A 26,333-nucleotide genomic window follows, 5' to 3' on the forward strand; every position below is an offset into this window, starting at 1 on the left:
TAGAATTGTGTGGAGAAATGCAATTAGGGAAGCCGACCTCGCATAGGGATAAGGCAAAGAGAATGATGATGATGTAAAGAATAGTAGAAAAATGTAACTTCTGTCTTTCTTAACTAATTGTCTTTCACAAACAATACAAAAATAAATCGGTGCCTAAGCCAACCCCTCCCAGAGGAAAATTCTAGGTGCGCCACTGGTCCTGACCGTACCTCCATTGCCAAGTTGGAAGGGTCCTGTTTCAGCTACTAATTTTCTTTGAAGTGTTCCTCATTTACCGACAAACGATGGCAAGCCAGTCCGTTCTAGCAGTCCGTTCTTTGTCCAAGGATCGTAATACACAAAATTCTGAGGGAAATAATGCTACTTCATTTTGCTTTGATTCCTGTTTTCAGTTTTTATTTTTTTCTGTTCGGAGTGTCGGAATTATTTTAACAGAAAAAGATAAAACTGCAGAAGGAAGTCAAAGCAATATGAAATAGCGTTATTTCCCTCAGATTTTTGTGATTTACCATTCTTGAACAGAGAACAAACGCCTTAATTATGGCTAGAACGGACTAGCTAGCCTTGTCCCATCGTTTGTCGGTAAAATGACACAGTTCAAAGAAAATCAGTAGCTGAAACAGGACTCTTCCAACTTGGCAATAGAGGTACGGTCAGAGCCGTGGTAATTATGTGGTCTAACGACGTTGTGTTTTAATTTTTATCATTGTGTGAATTAACCAACCTACTAATATTTTTAACGCCAACACTGGCGGTGTACCTTGAGGTCTTTATCAGTAGAGTAAGGAGGGCGAGTCAAGTCCCACAGCACTTGGGCCACAATTGACCCATTGTGCATCCTCCCAGGGGGTTGCCGTCCTCAGCTCATTGTCCTTCTAGTACATTCTTTCACGGTTTTTACTCTAAATTTTAAAGAATCGCTTGGATTGACATAAAATTTGGCATACTCATAGCTTGCACATCAAAGAAAAAAAGTGATATTGTGCCGATGTGTGCTTTTGCGCTGGGGGTGACTGTCACCCCCTTTTGGGGGTGAAAAAATATAAGTGCAAAATAAGTCCGGAAATGGATAAACTGACTAATTTTAAGTAACTTTTGTTTTATAGAGCTTTTTTGCCAAGTCAACAATTTTCGAGTTATTTGCGAGTGAATATGTTCATTTTTCAACAAAATAACTACATTTTTATATGGTTTTTCGCAAATAACTCAAAAAGTAAGTATTTAGTCGAAAAAACCGTTCTTAGCAAAAATATGGCCTGTAAAAAATTTAAAAAAATGGTGTACGCGTTAGGTCTTTGGACCTCGTAAAACCAGAGTTATAGCCAATGAAAAATAGATTCATATTCACCAAATTTGAAATAGAATACTTCGAAGTGAAATATCCAAAAAATTAAGCACTTTTTGGGGAAAATCCATTATAACTTTTTTAAAGTGTTTAAAGAGAGCTTTATTTTTGTTTTTATAAAAAGTTTTTATGGTTACCGCTCCACAAATTATTTTACTTATTATGTTTTGTTTATGTGATCTTTAAGTTTCATCGATTCAAAGTGCTTATTTTTGAAAAAATTTGGTTTTAAAGTGAAATTTTTAAAAATTTTAATTTTGAAAAATATGATTTTTTTCAAAATAACTTAAAAATTGTTAGAGATACCAAAAATCTCGAAAAACAAAAAAGTCAGCATTGCTTTTCTGGATATCATGTATTTTTTTGTTTTTCTGTTAGACAAAAATTGATTCAGATTTGGTGTTTCTAAATTTGCATACATTAGTGATCAGTGACTTGTTTAACCCCTTTTAACTACAGCCTTTTCAAAAATAAGGATTTCGAACCGATGAAACCTACAGATCATATAAACAATACATACAAGAGTCAAAAAACTTGTGAAGTCGTAACGATTAAGTTCATTTGAGATACTAATTAGGAGGTGATTTTCCCGATTTTTTTACCAAAAAAAAGGACTAGCTTTATTTTGAGCGTAACTTGTTTACTTTTGACGCTAGAATTTTTTTTATAAAACAAAAATGAAGCTTCTTTTAAACACTTTAAATAAGTTGTAATGAATTTTCCCCGAAATGTGCTTAATTTTTGGTTATTTCACGTTAAAGTATTCCATTTGGAATTTGACGAATATGAACCTATTTTTCATTAGATATAACTCTGCTTCTACTAGGTATAGAGACGTGGTATATACACCATTTTTTTAAAATTTTTTACGGGCTATATTTTTGCTAAGAATGTTTTTTCGACAAAATACTTACTATTTGAGTTATTTGCAAAAAACCGTCTAAAAGCGTGTTTATTTTGTTGAAAAAATGAATTACGTATTTTTTATGGGAAATAAGCCACAATTTTACTAAAAAATGAATTTATTAACGTTTCGAAGCCCAAATCGGGTTTCGTTGTCAAAATACAAAATACTATTAAAATAAAACAAACATGTTGTTGCTAAGTAAAAAAATTCTTCTAATAATTTATTTAATCTGACTCATTTATATTGGCAATTAAGACGTATATTATACATTTTAAAGTAGAAGACTTTAAAATGATATCGCCAATATTTATGAGTTGCGTTCCTGGGACGACTTTACTAAAAGATAGTTCATTCGATTACATGAAATCAATCCCAACTCAAGAATATCCGTCGCAAAAAAATCATAGCATGTGATCTGTCTTTAAAAAGACAACCAAATGCAACGATGACAGTAAAATTCTCGCGTTAGAGATTCCATAGTAAATCACGAGGGAAAACCAGGAAAAAACCTCGTGATACTATCCCGACATCGTAAGTATTTGGTCTTACATTTAATCTATGTATAATATCTATCTTCTACTTTAAAATGTATAATATACGTCTGAATTGCCAATATAAATGAGTCAGATTAAATAAATTATTAGAAGAATTTTTTTACTTAGCAAAAACATGTTTGTTTTATTTTAATAGTATTTTGTATTTTGACAACGAAACCCGATTTGGGCTTCGAAACGTTAATAAATTCATTTTTTAGTAAAATTGTGGCGTATTTCCCATAGAAAATACTTAATTATAACTTACTTTAAATTAACATTAAAGGGTTTTTCAAGTAAGCAATTTATTATATTTTTTATTAGCTTCAATTTTAGTGATGAAAACTTTTTTGTAAAAACTTACAGTTTTTGAGTTATTTATGAAAAATCGCTTTAAAGCATGCATTTTCTTTAACAAAAATTAAAATATTTGATCTTTAATAACTCAAAAAGTATTGATTTATTAATAACCATTACATAACAAATTTTGCTTACAATTTGTCCCTCTCTCGATTTGTGGGGTTATTTTTAATAAAGTAATTTTCACCCCCGAGAAGGGGTGACATATACCCCAGGCTAAAACCGCAAGTTGTTATTGTCAATTCGTGAAAATGAATGGAGATTTACCGAAATCGAAGGTCATAATTGATTTTTACCTTCAGTGACTGCACTATAGAAAGAAAATGGCAATTCAATAATTGAAATGCGTATATTTTGCGAGCTCATAAATTATTAAACGATATGTAGTCGCCAAATAATTAATTTAAATTATTTTAAGTACAACTCTCTCTTAAGCCGGGAATATGGGATGGTTTTCTTGCGAAGGGGTTGTAGCTCTATAATCGAAAGGCGCGTGATTTAAGAGTTTATTCTTAAAATGTAAGCTATACGAATTAAATTACTATTAACTTTTTTGTAAAAACTTACAGTTTTTCAGTGATTTACGAAAAAGCGCTTCAAAACATGCATTTTTTTTCACGAATAATTAAAATCTTTGATCTTTAATAACTTAAAAAGTATTGACTTATTTTAATAACTTTATATAATAAATTTTGCTTTTAATTTGTTCTTTTATTGATTTGTGCAGTTATTTTTTATAAAATAATTTTCACCCCCGAGAAGGGACGGTATCCACCCTCAGGGTAAAGGCGCAAGGTGGTACCATGTCACCTTTGTTTCTTGACGTATCCTCTAACCACTGACCAATTTTCGTTAAAATCGATGAAGGTTCACCGAAATTGAAGGTAATCGTTGATTTTTACCTTCAGTGACTGCACTATACAAAATAAATTGCAATTTACTGATCTAAATGCGCGTAATTTGGAAGCTTATAAATTATTAAATGATATGTAGTCGCCAAATAATTAATTTAATGCATTTTAAGTACAACTTTCTCTTAAGCCGGGAAGATAGGGTGGTTTTCTTGCGAAGGGGTTCAGGGCCTATTTTACCCCTAGGCCCATGAGGCACCTGCCTCGGGCCCGCATTTTATTGGGGCCCGGAAAGATCACTAAAAAATTTTTTATTGCAATAACAAAATAAATTTTCAAAAGTATTTCATTCCATTCATTTAAAATTGTGTTGGACCAATTAAGCGGAGATTCAAACCAAAAAAAGATGACGTCAGTAGAAGCAAATGATTTTTCAGGGAAAAATGAATACGTTAGAGTTAAAGTCTATTCTTATGACGACGATTTGGAAAAAAAATTTGGGACTGAGTAAATGCAACCATAAAAAGATACAGTAGTGTGTGAACTTTACAATAGCTTAATCAAATTATATATACAGAAAAGAAGACAAAAATTTTCAGAAATTGAAAATAAAGCTAAAAAATTATAGTCGATATCTAAGCCTTTTATATAAAGATCAGCTTTCCTGAGGACGGAAAACAATTTTTCCGGCCGAGGAAAATTTCTCGAAAGGATTTTTTAAAAGGACTTGAAAATTTTAAAATAAATATTTGTTTACCTAATTGTGATACTTTAATTATGCAACTATCTATAAGAAAAAAATGCTTATAATTCTGGAAACGATATTTTAAACATCTTGTTCACAGACAATAGTTATACAGTAAACTTACAAACTATTACCCAATATTAGGTATGAGAATTATATCGATGTTGATGATTTAGTGGAAGAAGTGGCACTTTTTAAAGAACTTTGCAGCACATCTAATATCTTACAAAATACGCAAAGAATGATAATATATTTTATTGCAAATAGCATCATATCGACGTTTACAAATGAAGAAACGTTGCTTACACTAACTTTATTTAAATAGAGATACCCATTAGCAATAGCAACGCTCCAGATGAAAGATCTTTCTCGGTACTGAAAAGAGTAAAGTCGCATTTAATAAATTCTCTAAATCAACAAAGGCTGTCGTTTTTGGCTATTTAAAATATAGAAAATGATATATTATAAAAAATTTATACAAATAGTAGGAAAGCCTTGATTGCTAAATTTGCAGTTACTAAAGCGTTATGGGGACCTGTTGGGTTGTGAAGATTAGGTTCTAAAACCAAAAAAAGTTAAGTTAAGTTTTCCATTTTTGATTTAATTTTCCATTTCCCAAAATCTTTGTTTCCGATTATAGCGCCATTTATACATAATTCGAAAAAATGTCTCGAATAAAAGTTAGGTACTTATTTTTTTGTAAGGAATCCAAATCTGAAAAATAAAAAATGGGGGTTCCTATTTCATATTTTAAAGTAACTCGTGTCGTGTTTCGTGTCATAGATTTTTAAAAAATATTGAACTCGCATTTTTCAGTTTTTCGATCTTATGTTCATTTCGTCCATTTCGTTTCATTTCGTTTATAGGTATTTAGGAGCCCTAAAATTGTCTAGTGCCTCGGGCCTGATTTGAAGTGAAATAGGCTCTGAAGGGGTTGTAGCTCAATAATCGAAATGCACGTGATTTAATAGTTTATTCTCAGAGTATATAAGCTATAGGAATTATATCCGCAATACGATATATTTTAGGTTTTCTCAGCATTTTTCTCCTAAGTTAAATCAATTAAATGGTTGTTTGGGGGTGAAGGGGATGAGCTCAAAAATCGAAACTATATAATTTCAAGAGCTCATAAATAGCTCGTAATTCTGCCGCAAAAACCGATTCAATATTCCTATTTTTAAGTAGTGGGGGGGGGGCTGACTCAGCCCCCCCACTAAAGTATTAAATTCCTGCTCAGTGGAACGAGCTCAAAATTTTTAGTTTGCGGAATATGAAAGCTCATGAATAGCTCATAAATCAGGGCTATTTGTTTTTTGATTTTTGCAAGTGGGGGGGGGGGCAGCTCAACACGGGTGAAAAATTTATTACAGGGACAAAATTTTGTAAGCCTCAGGCTACGGCCAGACAAGCGACAATTTACGGCGCTGTAAGAGCAGTAAAATGAATCGCGAAAAATGGGTCCCACGGTGAGTGTAGTGGATGGCCAGACCGAGCTGTAAAATCTCGCGCAGCAACATAACAATAGGATAGGACTCATTTTCGCGCTTCATTTTACTGCTCTTACAGCGCCGTAAATTGTCGCTTCTCTGGCCGTAGCCTTAGCATTGCTCTTTCCATAGCCCTTTATGTCGTGGGTAGTTTATTCATATTCATATTGACCTTGGTTAGGGTCCATGTTTGACATTCATAATATTTAAAAGTTTATTTATTTTGTGATAAATGCCCTCGTCTATATCATAAAGTCGATTAGACCTGCACTTAAAATTATTCGTGACTATTTTTAGATAAATAGTGCTGGCATTTCTCATCTGAGAATGAGAAATGGGAGCACTTTTATAAAAATTATATGTTCAAAAAAAATTAATAATTTATCTTTTGTTTATTAGTTTTTGTTTATTTGTTATTATTTGTTCATTAGAATTGTTTATTAGAATTGTTTACAATTTGTAGTTTTCATAATTAGTAGTAGATTAGGGCTATTGTTAATTAGTCAAATATAGAAAATTCTTAAAGTAATAATAATGTAAAGATAAACTACTGTAATCCCATCAATACATATTGAAAAACTGAATAAAGCACAAAGAGGTTTCCTTGTTAGAATGACAGGAGTCTTCAGTACTACAGCAACATCAGCTTTAACTGGTGTAATGCCCATGCACTTGGAAGAACAAAAACGTGCATGTAGATATTGGCAAAGAAAAGAAAATTATAAAAAAAATAATACAATTAATGGGAATAGAAATCAGAACAAAAAGAGAATTAGAAGAAATATTAAATAGAAAATGGCAAAACGAATGGGATAATTCCCCTAAAGCAAGACGTCTCTATAATTTTAACAAGAGTCTACAGGTCGAGCTAGTCTCGTAAATTTCACGATTGCGAGCCACGCTTCACGCAACCGTGTTTGCGTACTTGTGTTTCGAGTTGCGTGGTCGTGCGGAGTTATATTTACCAATTCGCGCAATCGTACTTGAGACGCTGTGTCAGGTGAGGTGTTTGAAAATTTGTGTAACTTGATTCCTTGATTCTGTGGTGTGAAGGTGGTTAAGCTTTTGTTTTATTTTTTTTTGTTTTGTGTTTTTTGAAGATAACACAGAAAATACAAGAGGGCAGCATACTTTGCAAAACAACTGTTACAATTCGAAATCAACAATTTGTTAAGTTGTCTTGCAGGTAAAAAAAGTGACTTTTTAAAAAAAAATATATCTTGGAAACTAAAAATTATTTTTATTTATAATTGAAACATGTAAAAGTATAGTATTCTCAAAAAAATTTTAGCCAAAAATATTCATTTTTGTAGAGTTGACTGCAATTTTTCGACAACAGCCCTTTTTTGCGGTGAGCAGCATAACAAGTCCAGTCTCATCTGAAATCAAAGTTTCTTGTAGTTTATACCTCTGGCTAGTGAACGAACAAAGGATTTTTTATTAGATGAGGTCATTTTTGTTTTATAAAAAAAACTACTTTAAAAATGAGAAAAATTGGGGTCAAAAATGTGTTTAAACTTATGTAAAATCTTCAAATTTCATTTTTTTTAATTCCTTCGTTCATATTCTAGCCAAAGGTATAAACTACAAGAAACTTTTTGATTTCAGATGAGACTGGACTTAGTTATGCTGCCAACGCAAAAAAACTTAAACTCTACAAAAATGAATATTTTTGGCTGAAACTTTTTTTGAGACTACCTTAAGTACTATACTTTTATATGTTCCAATTATAAATAAAAATAAATTTTAGTTTTCGAGATATAATTTTTTTAAAAAGTCACTTTTTTTACCCACAAGACCTATGTAACCCCTTAAAAAAATGTTTGGAAGAATATGTTTGATGGCCAAGATGCATACATATATTTAGAAGGAAAGTTCCTGATTTCTGTAGTATAATACATAATACCGAAGAGGAAGTAGCCCTAAGCGCCTACTCCACTTGCGATTTGTAGTTGTGAAGATTGAACACATCTTTCAAATAGAAGTCAATCCATGATTATTTAGTCACAAATGGATTGACTTGTATTTGAAACAATGTGTTCAATCTTCCTGATTACAAATCGCAAGTGGAGTGCGGCGGTAATAACACCAAAATATTCCATAGAAGGTACACAGACATTGAAAAATTCCTGGAATATCCCCGAAAACATGTTCCCTGAACATCCCAGGAAAATCCTGTGTCAGCATTTTAAACATTACCTGAATGTCTTATTGGAACATTCCATGAATGTTCTCTGGACATTCAAAATATATTTTGTAGACATTCCCTGGATATACCAGAAATACAGTGATGAGCGCTCTAATAACCGGCAAAATAGCACAAAAGATGTATTAAGTAGTGAGATAAAAAGACATGAAACTAGTCGAGCTGGGAAATTTAGCGATATTAGGTTTGTTCGTAGTACGATCCAAACGATCAGCAACCGTTGCCAACCGTCAGACGCATGCGCAGTTGACAGTTGGCGCTGTGCAGTTAACAGTTGGCGCTGTGCAGTTAACAGTTAGAGTTCATAGACTACGAACGCGCATGTGTCTGATGGTTGGCAACGGTTGCTGATCGTTCTACGAACAAACCTATTAACTTATACATTTAGATTGTATTGATTTTGTACCACCTTCAGATGTATCAGACGAGTTTGGAAACTACCACTGTCACAGTGACAGTTTTAGTTGACATACTCCTCCGATATGTGTAAAGGTGGGATCAATATAACGTAAATTTAAAGGTTAATTTCGCTAAATTTCCCAGCTCAACTAGTTTCATTTCTTTTTATCTCACAACTAAATATGTTGCCCATATTTTGCCGGTTATTAGGGCACTCATCACTGTACATCCTTGCTGATGTGACAATACCTCCTATCTGTTTTTTCATGAGTTTTGTATGAGAGATGGAAAAACATGTTTTAAGGTCACCTCCTGTGTTCATATGTAAGTTTTGACTTGTTTTGTAGTTCATAGATAGTTTAATTTACTACAAAACAAGTCAAAAAATATCATATGAAAACAGGAGGTGACCCTAAGACAAGTTTTTAGTCTCTCTTACAAAACTCATGAAAAAACAGATAGGATGTATTATTACATCACTGACGATATGTGGCCATACCAAATAATACATCCTTGATAAATATAAACATTTTTATTGAACAAAATCTTTTCATACATTTTTTTAATGCAATTTACTGATATTCCTAAATATTTCAAAAAAATGTGTCACATTTGCTTTGTAAACCTTTCTTTTGCCTTTCGTAGCCACATATTCCGTTTCCTTCCTGGTTTTTTGTAGACCACTTCTCTCAGCTGATTCTAAAAAAAATAAAATAAATGGTAATTTTTCTATCCTTTACAATTAACAATCAGAAGAAATATTATTTACAGATAATGATATGCATAATAATAATAGGTTTGTTCTAGCATCAGTTTGAAACCATCAGCTAATAGTGGACCAGCGCGAGTAGAGGGGATCGCACTGGTGACTGTATTATGTTCTTTTACTGACCAACTGTTTGCTGATGGTTTTTGACTAGTTTGACTGTTTGCTAGAACAAACCTAATAATAATGAATATTTTGTATTTTGACAATGACATCTGATGTGGAAGTCAAAACATTAATAAAATTATTTTTTCAAGTTAACTTTCACATGCGCGTCTTAAAATTGTACTTTTAATACTTATATCATAAATAACTATTAAAACTATCTTAAGAGGAAACAGTATCGATCAACAGGTAGCGAAAATGTGTTCCAAGATTGCGGCTGTAATTTTGAATATTTTTTCGAGATATTTGGCACACATATTCGTAATATAATAAAGAATGGCGGTACAGAGCCCAATTTGAAAAATATATTAATATGTGGAAATTACTCTGTAATTAAATACAATATAAAAAAAAACGAGCTTGTACCGCCATTAAGAAGAACAAAAAAATACACTTTCTTCAAATACAACTTTTTTATCCGATTTTGTGTTATTTTGGAACTACTAAAATTTTTTATTTCATTAGTAGTTCCAAAATTACACAAAATCTAGGCATCGGATAAAAAAGTTTATTTGAAGAAAGTGTATTTTTTGTTCTTCTTAGTTGCGGTACAGGCTCGTTTTTTAAATATTGTATAATTACAGAGTAATTTCCACATATTAATATATTTTTCAAATTGGGCTCTGTACCGCCATTATTTATTATTTTACGAATACGTGTGCCAAATGCCTCGAAAAAATATTCAAAATTACAGTGACAATCTTGGAACACGTTTTGGCTACCTGTTTATCGCTCTTGTATTACCTTAAAACATTGTAATTTGCTAAACCAGTATATTTTACTCTACTACTACTCTACTAGCTACCTCATTTTCCACTGTTTCTAAAGACTTGTTAACATGGGTAGAGTTTTGAGGAGAGTAGAGTAGCAGTAGTACTCTACCAAAAATGGCTTGATACCATTCACATGAGGAGAGTACAAGTATAGTACTGATGCTAGTATAGTGAAACCGATTTTTGTATTTTTAAACACTCTTGATTATAAGTGCACCTTAAATTCTTAATTTTTTGCTTAAGCTCGTTTACTCCAAAGCCCCCTTTGCCATTCTTTCGATGATTTCATCCTCCGCAGCTTGCTGCAAACTTTTATTTCTGTAGTATACACTACCTAAATTGCATAAACACTGGTATTCGCCGTATTATAGCTCTACAAGTTTTAAAGTTTCATCTTCGGTGAACTTCATTTTCACTATTTACACAAAACACAATTCCAGCCAGAATGACAGCGCCCCCATGTACTCTCCTACCTACTCTATTCTGCCATAATTGAGCGTGTTCCATGGGTAGAGTGTGCAGCCGAGTAGACATTTTGGCAGTAGTGGTGGTCATAGAGTAGTTACTTTGCCATAGGTTGCTAGTCACTCTACTTTAACTCCAACTATACACTCTACCAGCTATTCTACTGTGCTGAGCATTTTTACAGGTAGAGTTACTCTACTCTATCAAGTACTTGCATCATTACTCTACCCGTGTAAACAAGTCTTAAATCTACTTAAGTAATCTTAATCTACTCTTAATGAAAAATGTCCAAAATCATTTACCCACCTAGTATTATTGTAGAATTTAAGACAGTCCAGTGCCTTATAAATAATTTCAATATGAATATTTCTGGAGATTGTTATTATCGATTAAGTCGGCTGGTTTTCCTATAAGATTAAAATGTTAACATCTTCAAAAATCGTTACTGTTGTAATTGTAACTTACCAGATATAAAATGATTACAGCAGACAGGACAGGAAAATTTTCATTTCGCTAGTAAAACCTGTACATTGTATTGCATTTAACCATTGTTGTCTCTCAGATACCTTATTTAGTTCAGTTTAAAAGTGAACTTTATCTTGACTTTATCACAATTACTTTGCATTTCACACTTCAAAACACAACACCAATGAAGCATATTATCTTTCTAAATTAATACTTCCAGAGAAAATGTTAAATTAATCTTTGTACAACACAAAATTACAAAGAAATACAACTAAAATTATCTAAAACTCATTAAGAACAGATAGAATAAGATTTATCTTTTACACCCAGTAGCCATATTGATTTAATTTTGACAGCGTATGAATCAGTAGAAACGATTATATTTAAATTTGGTAAATATAACTCCGCACGACCACGCAACTCGAAACACAAGTACGCAAACACGGTTGCGTGAAGCGTGGCTCGCAATCGTGAAATTTACGAGACTTGCTCGACCTGTAGATTCTTGTGAAATCAAGTCCTCAAATCCAACCTCTATGAATTTGAATAAGAAATTATACAGAAAAAAAAATTAAAATTAATATCAAATATAAAATAAAATAAATCAAAAAGTTATTAATCAAACAAAAAAAAATAAACTAAAAACCTGAAATTTTAAAACTCAATGGTCTGCGGCTGAGGCTCACCGAAATATCATTGAGAATATCATAAAGTCGATTAGACCTGCACTTAAAATTATTCGTGACTATTTTTAGATGAGTAGTGCTGGCATTTCTCATCTGAGAATGAGAAATGGGAACACTTTTATAAAAATTATATGTTCAAAAAAAAATTAATAAGTTATCTTTTGTTTATTAGTTTTTGTTTATTTCTTATTATTTGTTCATTAGAATTGTTTACAATTTGTAGTTTTCATAATTAGTAGTAGATTAGGACTATTGTTAATTAGTCAAATATAGAAAATTCTTAAAGTAATAATATTGTAAAGATAAACTACTATAATCCCATCAGGAAACGTCCTGGATACCAAGACAAGAGGCCAGGTCATTTGTATAGTACTATAAATAAATAAATAAAAATTCATAAATATGTTATATATATGATAGCGTATGCGGATGATTTGCTGCTTATCATAGATGCTAATTCAAGAAGAGAACTAGAAATAAAATCAAATGGAGTACTTGAAAATATAAATGAATGGATGAAAAAAGTTAAACTATATCAGAAACAAAAACAACATATATAGCCTTATACTGCCGTACTAAGCGCAAAGGGGGTATCTGACATTTTTGGATATATTGAGATTTTGATGTCTAGTAAATTCTTGGATCTTCCTCTATACGTTACTAAAGCCCTTTAGCCATAAATATGAATAGTTTATTTATAAATCTCATATTTTGTTTGACGTATCTACAGTTTTAACCTATTTTGCTAAGCATAATTGGGTGTAACCAACATATACTAAGGTATAAAAGTAGTATCTTCACAGATACGGCTGTCTACCTTTAGTTTTTGTTAGATACTCCTATATTGCCTTAGTACTTATTATACTTAGTACTCACTATTTACCACCTTTTGCCTCTAGTATGTTGGTAGGAACTACAAATTGTAAATAGATGTTACCTGTTTTTTTATCCAATTTTTGTTATTGTGGACTGTCAAAAACATTCAAGACAACAAACACATTGAGATCTATGTTATCTAAAATAAGGGTTGGCAGGTTTAAACCAATATGCTTAAAACCTTGGTTTAACCCATGATTTGAATCAACTGGTTTTTTAAGAAAAAAACCTGGTCTTTTTATTGAACCTCCAACCTGGTGTTTTTATTTAGTTTTTTATACAGCTGCCGCAAATGAAGAAAATTAAGATAAATAAATTATATTTTTTACTTTCGAACTTAGCTATTTTGAATATGTTTTGATACGTTTGAAGATGTTTTTTTTTGTTATTTTCATTTTTTGTGTGTGTAAATAAAAATAAAAATTCTTAATCATTTTTTCATTGTTTATTACTATTATTTTATAAAATAATTTATTCATTTTTAAAGTATTTAGACTTATGATACTTTGTATCAAATAAACCTGGTTTAAACCAAATAAACCTTGTTTAAACAAAAAAAGCTTGTTATTTTGTTTTTTTTAAACCTTGGGGTTTGCCTACTCTGTCTAAAACTAAACCTAACAATGAACAAGAAAGAACAAAGAATTGTATTTATAAAATACCTTGTGAATGCGAACAATTTTACTTAGGTGAAACATCAAGACCATTAAACGTTAGAATAAGTGAACATCAGTCTTATATTAAAAATAGAGAATTTGATAGATCTCAAATATATCAACACGCATGGGACAGTGAACATATAGTTCAGTGGAAAGATTTAAGTATAGTCCTGAAAGAAACAGATAGTAAAAAGAGAAAAATCATAGAAGCGGCTCTAATTATGCTAAATGAAACCAACTGTGTCGCAAATTCCTCGATAGAATGCAGTAGAAAATACCACGATTATAAGTCAATAACATATCGATGATAGTACATATTTTATATTTTAGTATTATTTATATATCTACGTACCTATTATTAGTAATATTTATAATTTAAAATAACATACATGTAAAGTCAAAATTTTGGTGTTAGTTTTGAGAGTAAACTGAAAGTAAGACCAAATACTTACTATGTCGGGATATTATCATGAGGTGTTTTCCCGGTTTTTCCTCGTGATCTACCATGGAATCACTAACGTGAGAATTTTACTGTCACCATTACCTGTGGTTGTCTTTTTAAAAACAAATCGCATGCTATGATTTTTTTGTGACGAATATCCTTGATTTAAAGTTGATTTCATGTAATTGAATGAACTACTTTTCAATATAGTCGTCCCAGGGACGAAACTCATAAATGTTGGCAATATCATTTTAAAGTCTTCGACTTTAAAATGTATAATAATATTTTATATTATATTATGTCTGAATTACCGATATGAATGAGTCAGATTAAATTATTAAAAGAATTTTTTTACTAAGAAACAACATTTTTGTTTAATTTAGTAATATTTTGTATTTTGAAAACGACATCCGATGTGGACCTAGAAACGTCAATAAAACCATTTTTTCAGTTAAATTGAGGCTTAGTTCCCATTTAGAATAATAAATTACATAAATGCCACACAGAAATAGCTTCAGAACAATATTGGAAATACATAAAAAAAATTAAAAAAAATCATCAGAACTTTGAACTGATCAAATTTAAATATCTATTATTAGATAGATTACTAAGCATTAATGGTTGTAGAAGTCTTTTACTTGAGCATTTCAGCATAACTACTTTAAATACCTTTTATTAATCATTGGTAGTATCCAGTGTAAATACTAAGCTTTATTAGTGATATCTGCTTTTACTTAAGAACTTTGGACGTAACTACGCAGATACCACTTATTTGGCGTAGTAAATTGCAGTTACAACTAAAACATCTTAGCATTGTTAGTATTTTTCGTTGTAAATTTGGCAGTATCTGGTATAATTAATGTAAAATAATAAATTTTACTATTAAAACAATACATTCAGCTAAAGAAAAAAATAAGAAACTCAATAAAAAAGGTTTGAAGGTTTTACCTAGTGAAAAACCAAAATAAATGAGGTTTGAACTTTAAACGTCGTTTTCTCAGTTTGAGGTCTAATGTAGATACCCCCTTTGCGCTTAGTAGGGCAGTATAAAGGGAAGACTTGAAAGAAATCCAAGTATACAAATAAGGGGGAAAGCAATAAAAAGAACAAAAATAACTAGATATCTTGGTATTATCATAATCGATGAACCAAGACTCTTTACAAACCATATAAATAGCGTCTGTGAGAAGGCAGCGAAAGTCATGCATTGCATTGCAAGCCTAGCACAAAGGGAGTATAGAATTCCGTTCCAGCATATGCGCGTATACCTGAGTATATACGATACTTGCCACAATTGTAGGGTACGGTCAGTGGCGGCGCCTGGTGTAAAGTATTGGGGGTGCACACATAATATTAAGATATAAAAAACCCTTGAGGCCCTATTTCCCTAGATAAATTTTTTTGATTTTGAGTGTCGTCAAATTGTAAAAATCAAAGGACCTTTTTAAAAAATTATGATAAATAATGTATTGTATTGACTTAAAATTATAATCTTCTTCTTCTTCTTATATTTGTTGTAGATCTGTCGATCTGTTAATTCCGACGTTGAAGTATTTCTTGAGAGGTAGACTGCCAGCTATCTCTCCATTTTTTGGTGGTGTCCCCGGTGGACGCTTGCCTGCTGGTTTTCCTTCTAGAGCAATTCTTGGTAGTCTGTGCTCCTCCATTCTTTTTACATGATTGAATCATTCTCTTAGGCTTTGCCTGCTCCATCTGACTACATCTTGCACGCCACATTGTTCCCTGATGATGTTGTTTCGTATTCTATCTCTTCTTATCTTCCCTGCTATTGCTCTTAGTGTCTTTATTTCGGCTGTTCGTAGCATGCCTTTGGTTTTATTTGTGTCTTCTCTTGATTCAATGCCATAGGTCATAACAGGTCTGATGCAAGTTTTATAAATTCTAACTTTGCTGTCCATTCTCATATATGGGTTATTCCAGACCACATCTCTCAAACATCCGGACAAGACAGCGGCCTTGTGAATTTGTCCTTGTCCTCTTAGGTCTCTGTCTGGGTCATGATAACTTGATAACTCTACGCCTAGATATTTGAACTGGTATTTGAAAATTATAATTTAATGTTTAAATGTTACAAGCAAGTTTTGTAACGAAAGTCAAGTCGCCTGTTATTTTTTTAGATAAATTCTTAAATAACCAATTCAGTAAAATTTGAAATTTCTTGAATCATTTTTTTTTATTGAAAACATTGCGACTGCTGTTAGTCAATCCTAGCCCATAGCCATTTTAAGGAAAGTTTTGGTTTTGATTAAAATCATCTTTTAAATTATTTTCAATCAAAAATTTATTTAAGTGGACTGCCCCGGATAGTTAAAATCGGATCTTTTATTTTGTTCTTTATGATTCTTCTTCTCCAAATATGTAGGAAACACGGAAAGCGGTAAAAAGTATTGATAGTAAAACATAGTTTTTAATTATAAATAACTTTTCATAATAACAATTTTCGATATTGTGAAAAATAAACGTGTTTTACTCTTGAGCGAAATTCATATTTTTTGACATACCTCGTATAAAATTGATAAAATTTGACAAAAGATGGTTGTATTTTAGATTTTAGACCATGCAGAACTTTTTATTAAAAATCACTTTTTTTCGTAAAATTAATAATAAAAGAGTTATCTGAATTAAAATAATTGAAAATAATGTAGTTATCCATAATTTTTCAAAAAAAAAATTTCAATTAGAAGGATGTACTAGAATACAGTTTTTAATTCCAAACAACTTTTCATAATAGCAATTTTTAATATTGTGAAAAATAAAGCTACTTTACTCTTGAGTGAAATTCAAACTTTTTGACATACCTCGTATAATATTCAAAAAATTTAATATTTGATGGTTAAATCTTAGGTTTTGGACCATGCAGAGCTTTTTATAAAGAATAACTTTTTTCGCAAAATTAATAATAAAAAAGTTTTCCATATGGATACAACTTACAGGGACATACTGTATAATAATTGTATATCATATCAATATTGTGGAGCAATATATAATTTTTCTTCTTCAATGACAGTAGGTATGAAATATACGTCACTTTGACAATTTCAATTGACAATATGAATTATTTAAGAAAGTTGCAATATTTCTCCGTTATTCGCGCACGATCGTTTCTCGTATCCCCTCCAAGTACTTGCACACCGCGAATAGCAGTTACACGGAACACCAACGTACCTAATGGATACGTACCTTAAGGTGCCAAAAATGTGCTCTCTTTTCTTTTCACTGTTATATATTCTCTTTTATACGTATGGGCACTCAGTAGCGCCGTATATCAAGAATTAACTTTATAAAAAAATAAAAAAGGAAAAAATACACCTAATTTAAAAAATGTTATTATTAAAAATAAATGATACAGTAAGTAAATATAAATGATACAGTAGTTTTTAAACAACACAACAGATAACACGTATTGATTAGTCTAACAGAACTTAGAGAACATATATGTATATGGATGATTTAATGAGGATACACTATATATTCTATAAAATAATCAGAGCTATTATCTGGGGTAATGTTATCATTGGTTGGCGAATCTGTATTAATTTGCACAACTAAAATGATTTCATCTGGTGCCAGATTTTGAAGTTTACTTTTGAATGTCTGGTTTGGCAAGCCACATCTTCTATAATCGGCATTAAATTGCAGAGCAACGGGTAGATACATTTTTTTTATTTTCATAAATCGTCTTACCTAAAAAAATAGTGTGAAAATAGGTGTGTAACTAATAGGGGAGGCAAGTATGCTAAATTTGCAATCACTCGAGCGTTATGAGCGCCTGTTGGTCGTCATAACGTTCCAATGAGAAGATTACCAAAAAAGTTCAAGTTTAAAAATTTAATTTTCCATTTCCAACAATCGTTTTTTGAAGTTATACTTCTTTACGCGCGATATGAGGGTGAATTTTAATAGGATTAAAACCTTTGATCCCGGCGCAGTCGCATTACAACTTTGTTCTGATTGGATGTTCAAATGACACGACAAAAATTATCCAATATGGCAGCTGTGGCACAGCTGTGGGACTGTGGTTTGGTTATGTATGGTTGTTGCGTTTTAAAATTTGTAGGAAGAGAAACAACAAACAAAAAGTTATGCCTTTTTAAATAGTTTTCATATTATATTTTTGGACTTATTAACATAGAAGAGATGATTGTTGCATGCCAATGTGAAAGCCCATCAAACTGTGACTAGTATGAGTGCCGCAAAATTACTGATAAAAAACCTATTAGCTCGAAGGCGTAGAGAACTGTGGATAACAACAATCAACCGGGACGATCTACGATCTCGCTTATTCAAAGCTAAAGAATCTTACACTGGTAAGTGTTTTAAAAATAGTTGATCAAATTTTGTTATGATATTTGAACATAGCCACTTTGCACGATGCAAGTGATTGCGAAATTTATTAGTCGTTATACGGGCTCTGATTGGGTGTTGAAATGATCTGTCAATAATAATTAATTGTTCAATATGAAGGTAAACAAATGTATAATATAGTAGTTTTATTGTTGTGAGGACAGAAACAAAAAAGTTTATAATTGTAGTGATTTTTAAATAGTTTTTAAAGCAACAGGTACGTAATAATTATTGTAAATGTATCATAGGTATCTACCTATTTTTGAACCTACCAAAATACATAGTATGTAATACTTTTATTTACATAATTTGATTACCATCAAAATTTCTATCAATATTCACCTAATATATTGTTTTCTTACTCTATGTTTTGTTGTATTTTTTCAATTCTAAATCATTTCAATTCAAAATCAAAATAATTTGATTTACTAATTCAAAAATGTCAAAAGTTTAAACCGTTTAGTTAGTCGATCTTCGCACATAATGACACACTGTCTCCGTGGCGAAGCGTTTAATGCGAGTGAACCCCAATACAACGCCAATACCAGCCGCGCTGGTAAGTTGGTTCGAATCCCAATAGAAACTTTTATTTTTTTATTTTTTTTATACATTTTATGATTGTAAGTATATTTATTATATAATTTTATTTTCAGAAAATACGTATTTAGTTAAAAAAATTTCCGACAATTAATGTTCAGAAATCATTTGTGGCATTTTTAATGTGTTTGTGTGTGTTTTATTCTTTTATTATTTTAATTTTTGGCACTGTTTTAATAAAAATGTTTGAGAAGTAGTAAGTATAAATTAGTTTAATATTTAAATAAAATATAAATAAAAAGTATATTAATTTCGTTTATAATCATATAATAGAAGTATAACTTCTTACGTGCGTACAAAGTACACACACATTCTTTTTTCGATTATAGCGCCATTTATCCATAATTCGAAAAAATGTCTTGAACAAACGTTACTTATTTTTACGTAAGAAATCCAAATTTGCAATAAAAAATTGGGGCTCCTATTTAAGATTTTAAAGTAACCCCCCACCCCATCTCCGTGGTGGGTCGTGTTTGATATAAGTCGATAGATTTTAAAAAAATATTGAACACGTATTTTTCAGTTTTTTAATCTGATGTTCATTTCGCAAAATATCGCCGGATTCCTTAAAATTGTCGTCGAAAGATTTTAGAAAAATATTGAACTAATATTTTTCAGTTTTTCGATTTGACGTTTTTTTTGCTTGAAAAATTGCATTGGTCGAGCCAATTAGCCAGACTTGTTTGTGATTGATTGCAGATTCATAGTCATAAATTTCTTATTTCATAACGTAAGTACTACAATATTATTTTTTTGATACAATATATATTATTAGATATATATATTTTTTTATCATATATTTTAATTTGTGGTAATCACTTTTTTACTTCTATTTTCTTTGTTAATTTTTTTACTTGTTTTTTTTTTATTTTTCTTTTCTTTTTTTTTTGTTTCTATTTTTTTATTATTATTTTTTTGTTATTATTATTTTATTATGTGTTCTTTTTTATATCTTATTTTTTAAAATTTTTTCAAACAAAATTAACAAATTATTCCTAGTTTACAACTTGTATTTACATAATTTAACATGTTTATAAATGAGATGAAGAATTTCCATATCATTTGTAAATATTAAAGTATTAAGGTTTATTGGGAAACAACATTTTAAATTTTTTAATTCCTTATAAAGGTCGTTTATGTTATTTATCTGTAAATGACATTCTAATATGACATGTGTTAGATCTCCGATTTTGCCACAAGTACAATTGGAAGTATCTGCCAAGCCGATTCTATGCATGTAAGGTGGAGTAAAATCTGACGTTCATTTCGCGAAATATTCGCCTTTTTGTGAAACTTTGAATGAGATATTTGAAATTAAAAATCACAAACAATTTTCTATTTTTTTTCATCCCTGCTGTAACCTATTAAAATAAACATTATAGAAGTTTTCAGGGACTTTCGGTCCTCTGTAATAACGTAATCTTTCATTCTGCATTTAAATTTTTCAAAAATACTTATTAGTTTTCCTTAGGATTCGAAAAAAATTAATGAATTTAAATTAGGGTGACCAAATCATAAACTTGAAAAAAAAAACGGGACACATATCCAAGGAGGGTTAGGGGTGATACCTCCAGCTAAAGGGGGTCCGAGGGGTCTCTACGAGACTATCTTTAAACTGTTTTAAATACTCAGTTTTTGCGGCTTCACTTTCATTCCAAATATTTGTTTTATAAAAATATACAGTGATTAAATATAATTAAAACATATCTATATATCTTATCTTTTTCGTCTAGCTATAAACAAAATAGTAAATTATCAATTTAGTTTACACAAAAATTTTGATTAATTTTCTTTGTTTTTAAAATGGCAAAACTTTCGAAAGTACTGTAACCCTAGAAAGTACGTGAAAATTACAGAAAAATTGATATAAACTTTTTTTAATAGGATATTTTGGTCAGAATTTAGAAACACTTGAGCAATTTAGAAGTGTTGGATGCCTATGACTCAAAAATACTCAATCATTCTGAAACTCTAGACTTTCTGTAATGGCCACCCCTAATTAAATTGCAAATTTAAAACTACGGTCTGAAACTGATTGCGCTTCGAAATTATTTTATGATCTGGCAGCGGAAAAGCACGAGCATTCGCTCACAGGATGATCCGGCAGAAACTGGTTTCCAATCGGCCCGGCCGAAAACAGAGTTTTTTCGACCCGAAAATATTACAGTGCCAGTTACTGTCAATCAAAGATAACTAAAATACCTTTTGAAGTGATATTCCTCACAAATGAGTCAATTTCAAACCATAGATTTAAGAAGCCCATAGAACCATAGATTTAAGGTGTTTTCATTAATCTAAGTTTCAAACATACTATACGAGCTCAGGCGAGTAATATAATTTGATACAGATACATAGTATCAATTAGATAAGCTTAATCGTATCCGTTTAGTTTATAATATTATAAATTCTTTTTTTAAATACATTTTCTCATGGAAGCCAGCATTGATTTTTTGTTCTTTTCCCAGAAGCCAAATATCGATATTCATCATTCATCATCATCAATGGTGCCACAGCCCTATAAAAGAGCCTCGACCTTCCCAAGTCTATTACGCCAGCCAGTTCTATCCACTACCAACTGTTTTTATTTTTCTACCAGCCTCATCTACACCATCCTTCCATTTATTTCTACTTCCCACAGGTAGTGACATAAGGATTCTTCTAGGAGGGTTGTTCTGCTGCGATCTTGCTAGATGTCCTGCCCATCTTAGTCTTCCTATTTTTATAAGAGATACTACGTCTTTACCACCAAATATACGTTTATATCTGTGGTATATCTCGTAGTTGTACATCCTTCTCCAAACACCATTTTCACAAATGCCACCGAATATTCCCCTCAGGATCCTTCGTTCAAATATAAGCAGAAGATTTTCATCTGCCTTGGAGATGGTCCATGTCTCCGATCCATATTATGTCAACATTAATTTGATGTATAAGGGTTTTGTATATGGGTATTTTTGTTTTTTGGCTTAAGCTTTTGCTTCTCATATGTCTACTAGGTCCAAAATAGCATTCGTTTGCTAGGATCATCCTTCGCTTGATTTCTTCCGTTATGACGTTCTCCTTGGTGATCAGAGAGCCTACGTATGTGAATTTGTCCACCACTTCAAAGGTAGAGTTATCAACCGTGAATTGGTGAGGTGTTGATGCCATCATCTTATAGATTTCTCCTAATTTACTTCCAGGCCCATATTTTTTTAGGCATTTGAGAAGGTGGTACCTATACATTTCTTCTAATTTGCGTGTTGTGCGAGCTAATATAGATATTAGCACTGATATATTCCGAGTTTGATCGTAGCTGCAGACAAATGGCAAGTAAACAGTACCAGATAATCGTAGCTGGCGTCCTAGAAAAGAACGAGATCTACGAATTATCTGTCACTTGGCAGTCAGTGTGTTAAATTACCTATATCTAAATATCGGGGAATTACTTACTCTGTAAAAGGTTTTGGAGCCATTACATAAAGCGATTTTAAGCTGTTCTCTAATGAAAAACTGGCCCAAATCGTAAATATTTTGATTTCTATCAATACGAGTATAATTCCTCAGACCTGTAGCCATAATCACCTCTCCAAAAATTTCCTTGTATTCAGGTGAATTATAGTTAGTAAGAGGGTATTGGCTTGATACGTTATAATCTTCAATCCAATATGAAGGTGCGTTTTTTAATATTATTCTCTCCATATTTCTCAATTGCAAAAAAGGTCACAAACAAGTGTAGAAAGTCCAATATTAGCTACAAATAAAAAAATACCTAAAATAAGAAAATCTACGGTTTCGTTTTGATTTAAATCTGTCTCCCTTCATCCTCCGACATAGGCGCCCATACACAAGGGCAGGGGGGGCCGTGGCCCCTCCTAGCTTTTCGGGAAAGAACAAAAATTAAATTTATATTACATAAACGTATTTTTATCAAAAAATTATTGGATAATTTTGAGAGATAAATTGGAAACAACATATTTATTAATAAAAAAATTCACATATTGGGTAGTTATTAATAGTTTAACAGAAATTCTTTGTGTCTGCGACAGTGGTCTATATGGAATGTGCATAATACACATTTCTCACAGTCACGGTATGCTATTAACGAAAACATTGAAAGAGATTAGAGGCGTGGGAAACATATACACTGTAATCAAAACCCAAAATTACAAATTAGATGAATCATTTATAATACTGCAAAAAAAACCATATCAGCAAGAAATCCGATCTCTGACCGATAATCACTAATGAGCCATTTATCTTTGAGAACTGGTAAAAGTAATTATATTTTATATTTTGAAATAAATTCATACTGAAAAATAATTGTTAAAATTTATTGAACATAGTCAAATTTTAGTTTGCAAAAGTATTTTTTTAGTAAGTAGATTATTTTTAAAGTGTGCATTATGATGAACAGAACAATTTTATTTAAATGAAAAACAGGTGATCTTTCATGATCAATGAGTGTTATATACAGGGTGTCCCAAAAGTAGCGGAAAGGTCGAATAATTCGCGAAATGAACATCGGATCGATAAACTGAAAAATACGTGTTCAATAATTTTCAAAAATCTATGCGATGACACTAAACAAGTCCACCACTTCAACCCCTGGGTGTGGAGCGGGGGGTAACTTTAAAATCTTAAACGGAACCCCTAATTTTTGTTGCAGATTTGGATTTTCCTTGTAAAAATAAGCAAATTTTATTCGACCCTTTTGTGAATTGTGGATAGATAGCGCTATAATCGGAAAAAACGGTATATCGTGATATCATAGCAAAATTATAGAAACGGTCTAATATCTCGAGAAATATATTTCCAAATAAAAACCAAAAAACAAGTGTTTAATATTTTTCAAAAATCTATAGGATGACACTAACCAGGATTTTTAATTCCACACTCTGGAGGTGGGGTGAGAGTTAACTTTAAAATCTTAAATAGAAACCCCCGTTTTTTCTTGCAGATTATGAGTTTCCTCCTCAAAAAATAAGTAACATTTATTCGAACTTTTTTAGAATTGTTGACGAATGGCGCTATAATCGGAAAATGCGATTTATTTGCGCCATCTATCAACGATTCTAAAAATGTTTGGAATATGTGTGACTTATTTTTGATAAGGATTCTAAATCTGCAAAAATAAAGGGGGCTCCTTTTTAAGATTTTACAGTAAAAACTTGGTTCGACACATATACTCATGGTTAGTCTGCTCGCCAAAGTTGAAGGCAAGGCTTTGCAAGCATTGTATTCTTTTCAAACGGGTTTTAAAGGGAGGCGCAACTTTTGTGGTAGGTACGCATGACATTTCCATTTAAAAACTTGGTCTAGTGTTTAAATGTATGAATAATTTCTCACAACAGGGTTCAAACTAGGTTTTTTAGGTGGTTCAAACTACAGTAAACTCCCCCTATAACGAGAACTGAAATGGTGGACTAATTATCTCGTTATAAGCGGATCTCGTTATATCAAACAACAATAATATTGAAATGTTTTGATGCCTCTTACGTAGTTTATTAGGTGTTGATGGTCAACCTGAACAGTGGACAATGAGACTTCGCCGCCATAAATTGTAAATTTCCTATAATATTCAATATCGGTCGATAAACAGGCAGATGTTTATTACAGCACTGGCCTCGATAATAAGACAGATGTTGGGCATTTCTATGTAGAGGTAGTAGGGGAATTTATTTATTTATGACCATTACAACGCTAAAAACAGGTAAAGACAAGTATTCTTCGATTTCAATTTTCCTCGTTATAACCAAATATGCCTCGTTATAGAGAGTTATAGTTCAATACGAATTTCATGGAACACCTAATGTACCTCGTTATAAGCGAAACCTCCTTATATCCGTGTTCGTTATAGAGAGAGTCTACTGTATATATTGTAATCCGAAATATACAAAATGTAATGTGCAACATCTTCACGTTTGGCCCCCCCCCTAAAAATTTTTATATGGGCGCCCTTGTCCTCCGATAGTACTATTTCTAGGTCTACCTGTTGTCAAGGAGGCTCTGAGGAAGACAAATTTACACCATCACGACCGTAGTTTCTCGATATAAATTTATTTATTTATTTATTTAAAACTTTACAAACACTATAAACTAATAGTAGTTACATGTAAAGTGAAGTACTAACTAAGAATATAAACCTAAAACTAATAAGCTAAGTAAATGAAAAAGGAAGGGAGTATTTGTGTTTTATGAAATCCCTTAAACCTAGCGCTGATGTACAAGCAATGTCCTAAGGTCCCTGATTTTTACATTAAATATGTCTATATCAGTTAATCCATTGAATACTTCATTACATATTTTTAACATATTATTCACTGGTGACATATTTCTATAAGAACTTGTATAAAATAGATCTGGGTTGGTTATCCTTAACCTACTCTTAGGTACTCTTAGGTAAACAAACTCAATTAGATCACAGTCTGTGTATTTAATACTATTAACAATTAGGTATATAAACATAATGGTCTCGATTCATACGGGATCTCTGAACCGAAAATTGGAATATTTTCCTAACGGTGCCTTTTGGTATTGTCATACCTGGGTTAAACAGAGAACTTGAATCGAGTCGAAATTCATTTCAAAAAAATACCTCTTACATAGATAAACAATATTGAATTGTGTATACATATTTACCTATAATTATAGTTTTGACTATGTCTAGCACTATTTAAACTATGGAGCAAAATTCAAGGAAAATTTGTGGCCAAACGAATATTTATATGTGGCCAAATATTTATACTAATAGTCGAGGAAATGAAGCTGAAAATTTGGGATTAGGCTCATTTCACCCTCTAGTTCATTTTCTATATTGAGCCTTTGAACGCTTTTGATTTTTTAAGGGTGAAAACCACCCCTAATTGTAAAAAAATATAAAATAACATTTTAAACTTTAATATTGTCAACATTTGCTTCTTATTAGTTACATAATAATTGTTTTGTGGTTTAAGATATAATATCACAATATTTCAACCCTTAAAACCACCCTTGTTGGAGCTATATGTGAAAAGTTTGCTTATCCTAAAAGAATAACTTCAGCTTGCATCAATTTATATAAAAATTTGGGATTAGGATCATCTTACCCTGTACTTCATGTTCTATATCATGCTCAAGGGCGTTGATTATTTTTAGGGGTGTAAACTACCCTTATTTTCAAAAATTATATAAAAACATTTTAAACTTTAATATAGGTAAAATTTGGTTTCGACTGGTTAAATAATGATTGTTTTATGCTTTAGGATATAATATCATAATAT

At 31.3% G+C, this 26,333-nt stretch overlaps 1 protein-coding gene and 1 long non-coding RNA gene across 3 annotated transcripts in view; both read right to left on the reverse strand.

Annotated features, from left to right (window-relative positions):
• Positions 1-8,747: 8,747 nt before the first annotated feature.
• LOC126879419 (uncharacterized) lies at positions 8,748-11,977 on the reverse strand. The gene is made up of 3 exons (XR_007696057.1): positions 11,468-11,977; positions 11,309-11,409; positions 8,748-9,532 (listed from the first exon to the last, which is right to left on the reverse strand). It is a non-coding gene; the product is annotated as an uncharacterized LOC126879419 (long non-coding RNA).
• A 5,484-nt stretch (positions 11,978-17,461) lies between these two features.
• Positions 17,462-26,333, reverse strand: part of LOC126879420 (uncharacterized) — a 36,992-nt gene continuing 28,120 nt past the window's right edge. For both annotated transcript variants that reach the window (XM_050642430.1, XM_050642429.1), the window contains exons 2-3: positions 22,525-22,825; positions 17,462-17,835 (exon numbers count right to left, since the gene is read on the reverse strand). In XM_050642430.1, coding sequence (XP_050498387.1) covers positions 17,602-17,835; positions 22,525-22,773 — 483 coding nt within the window. In that variant the 5' untranslated portion in view covers positions 22,774-22,825 and the 3' untranslated portion in view covers positions 17,462-17,601. The remainder of the gene's footprint in view (positions 17,836-22,524; positions 22,826-26,333) is intronic.

This window comes from Diabrotica virgifera, chromosome 2 (assembly GCF_917563875.1).
Source record: "Diabrotica virgifera virgifera chromosome 2, PGI_DIABVI_V3a".
In the NCBI taxonomy this organism is placed as follows: domain Eukaryota; kingdom Metazoa; phylum Arthropoda; class Insecta; order Coleoptera; family Chrysomelidae; genus Diabrotica; species Diabrotica virgifera.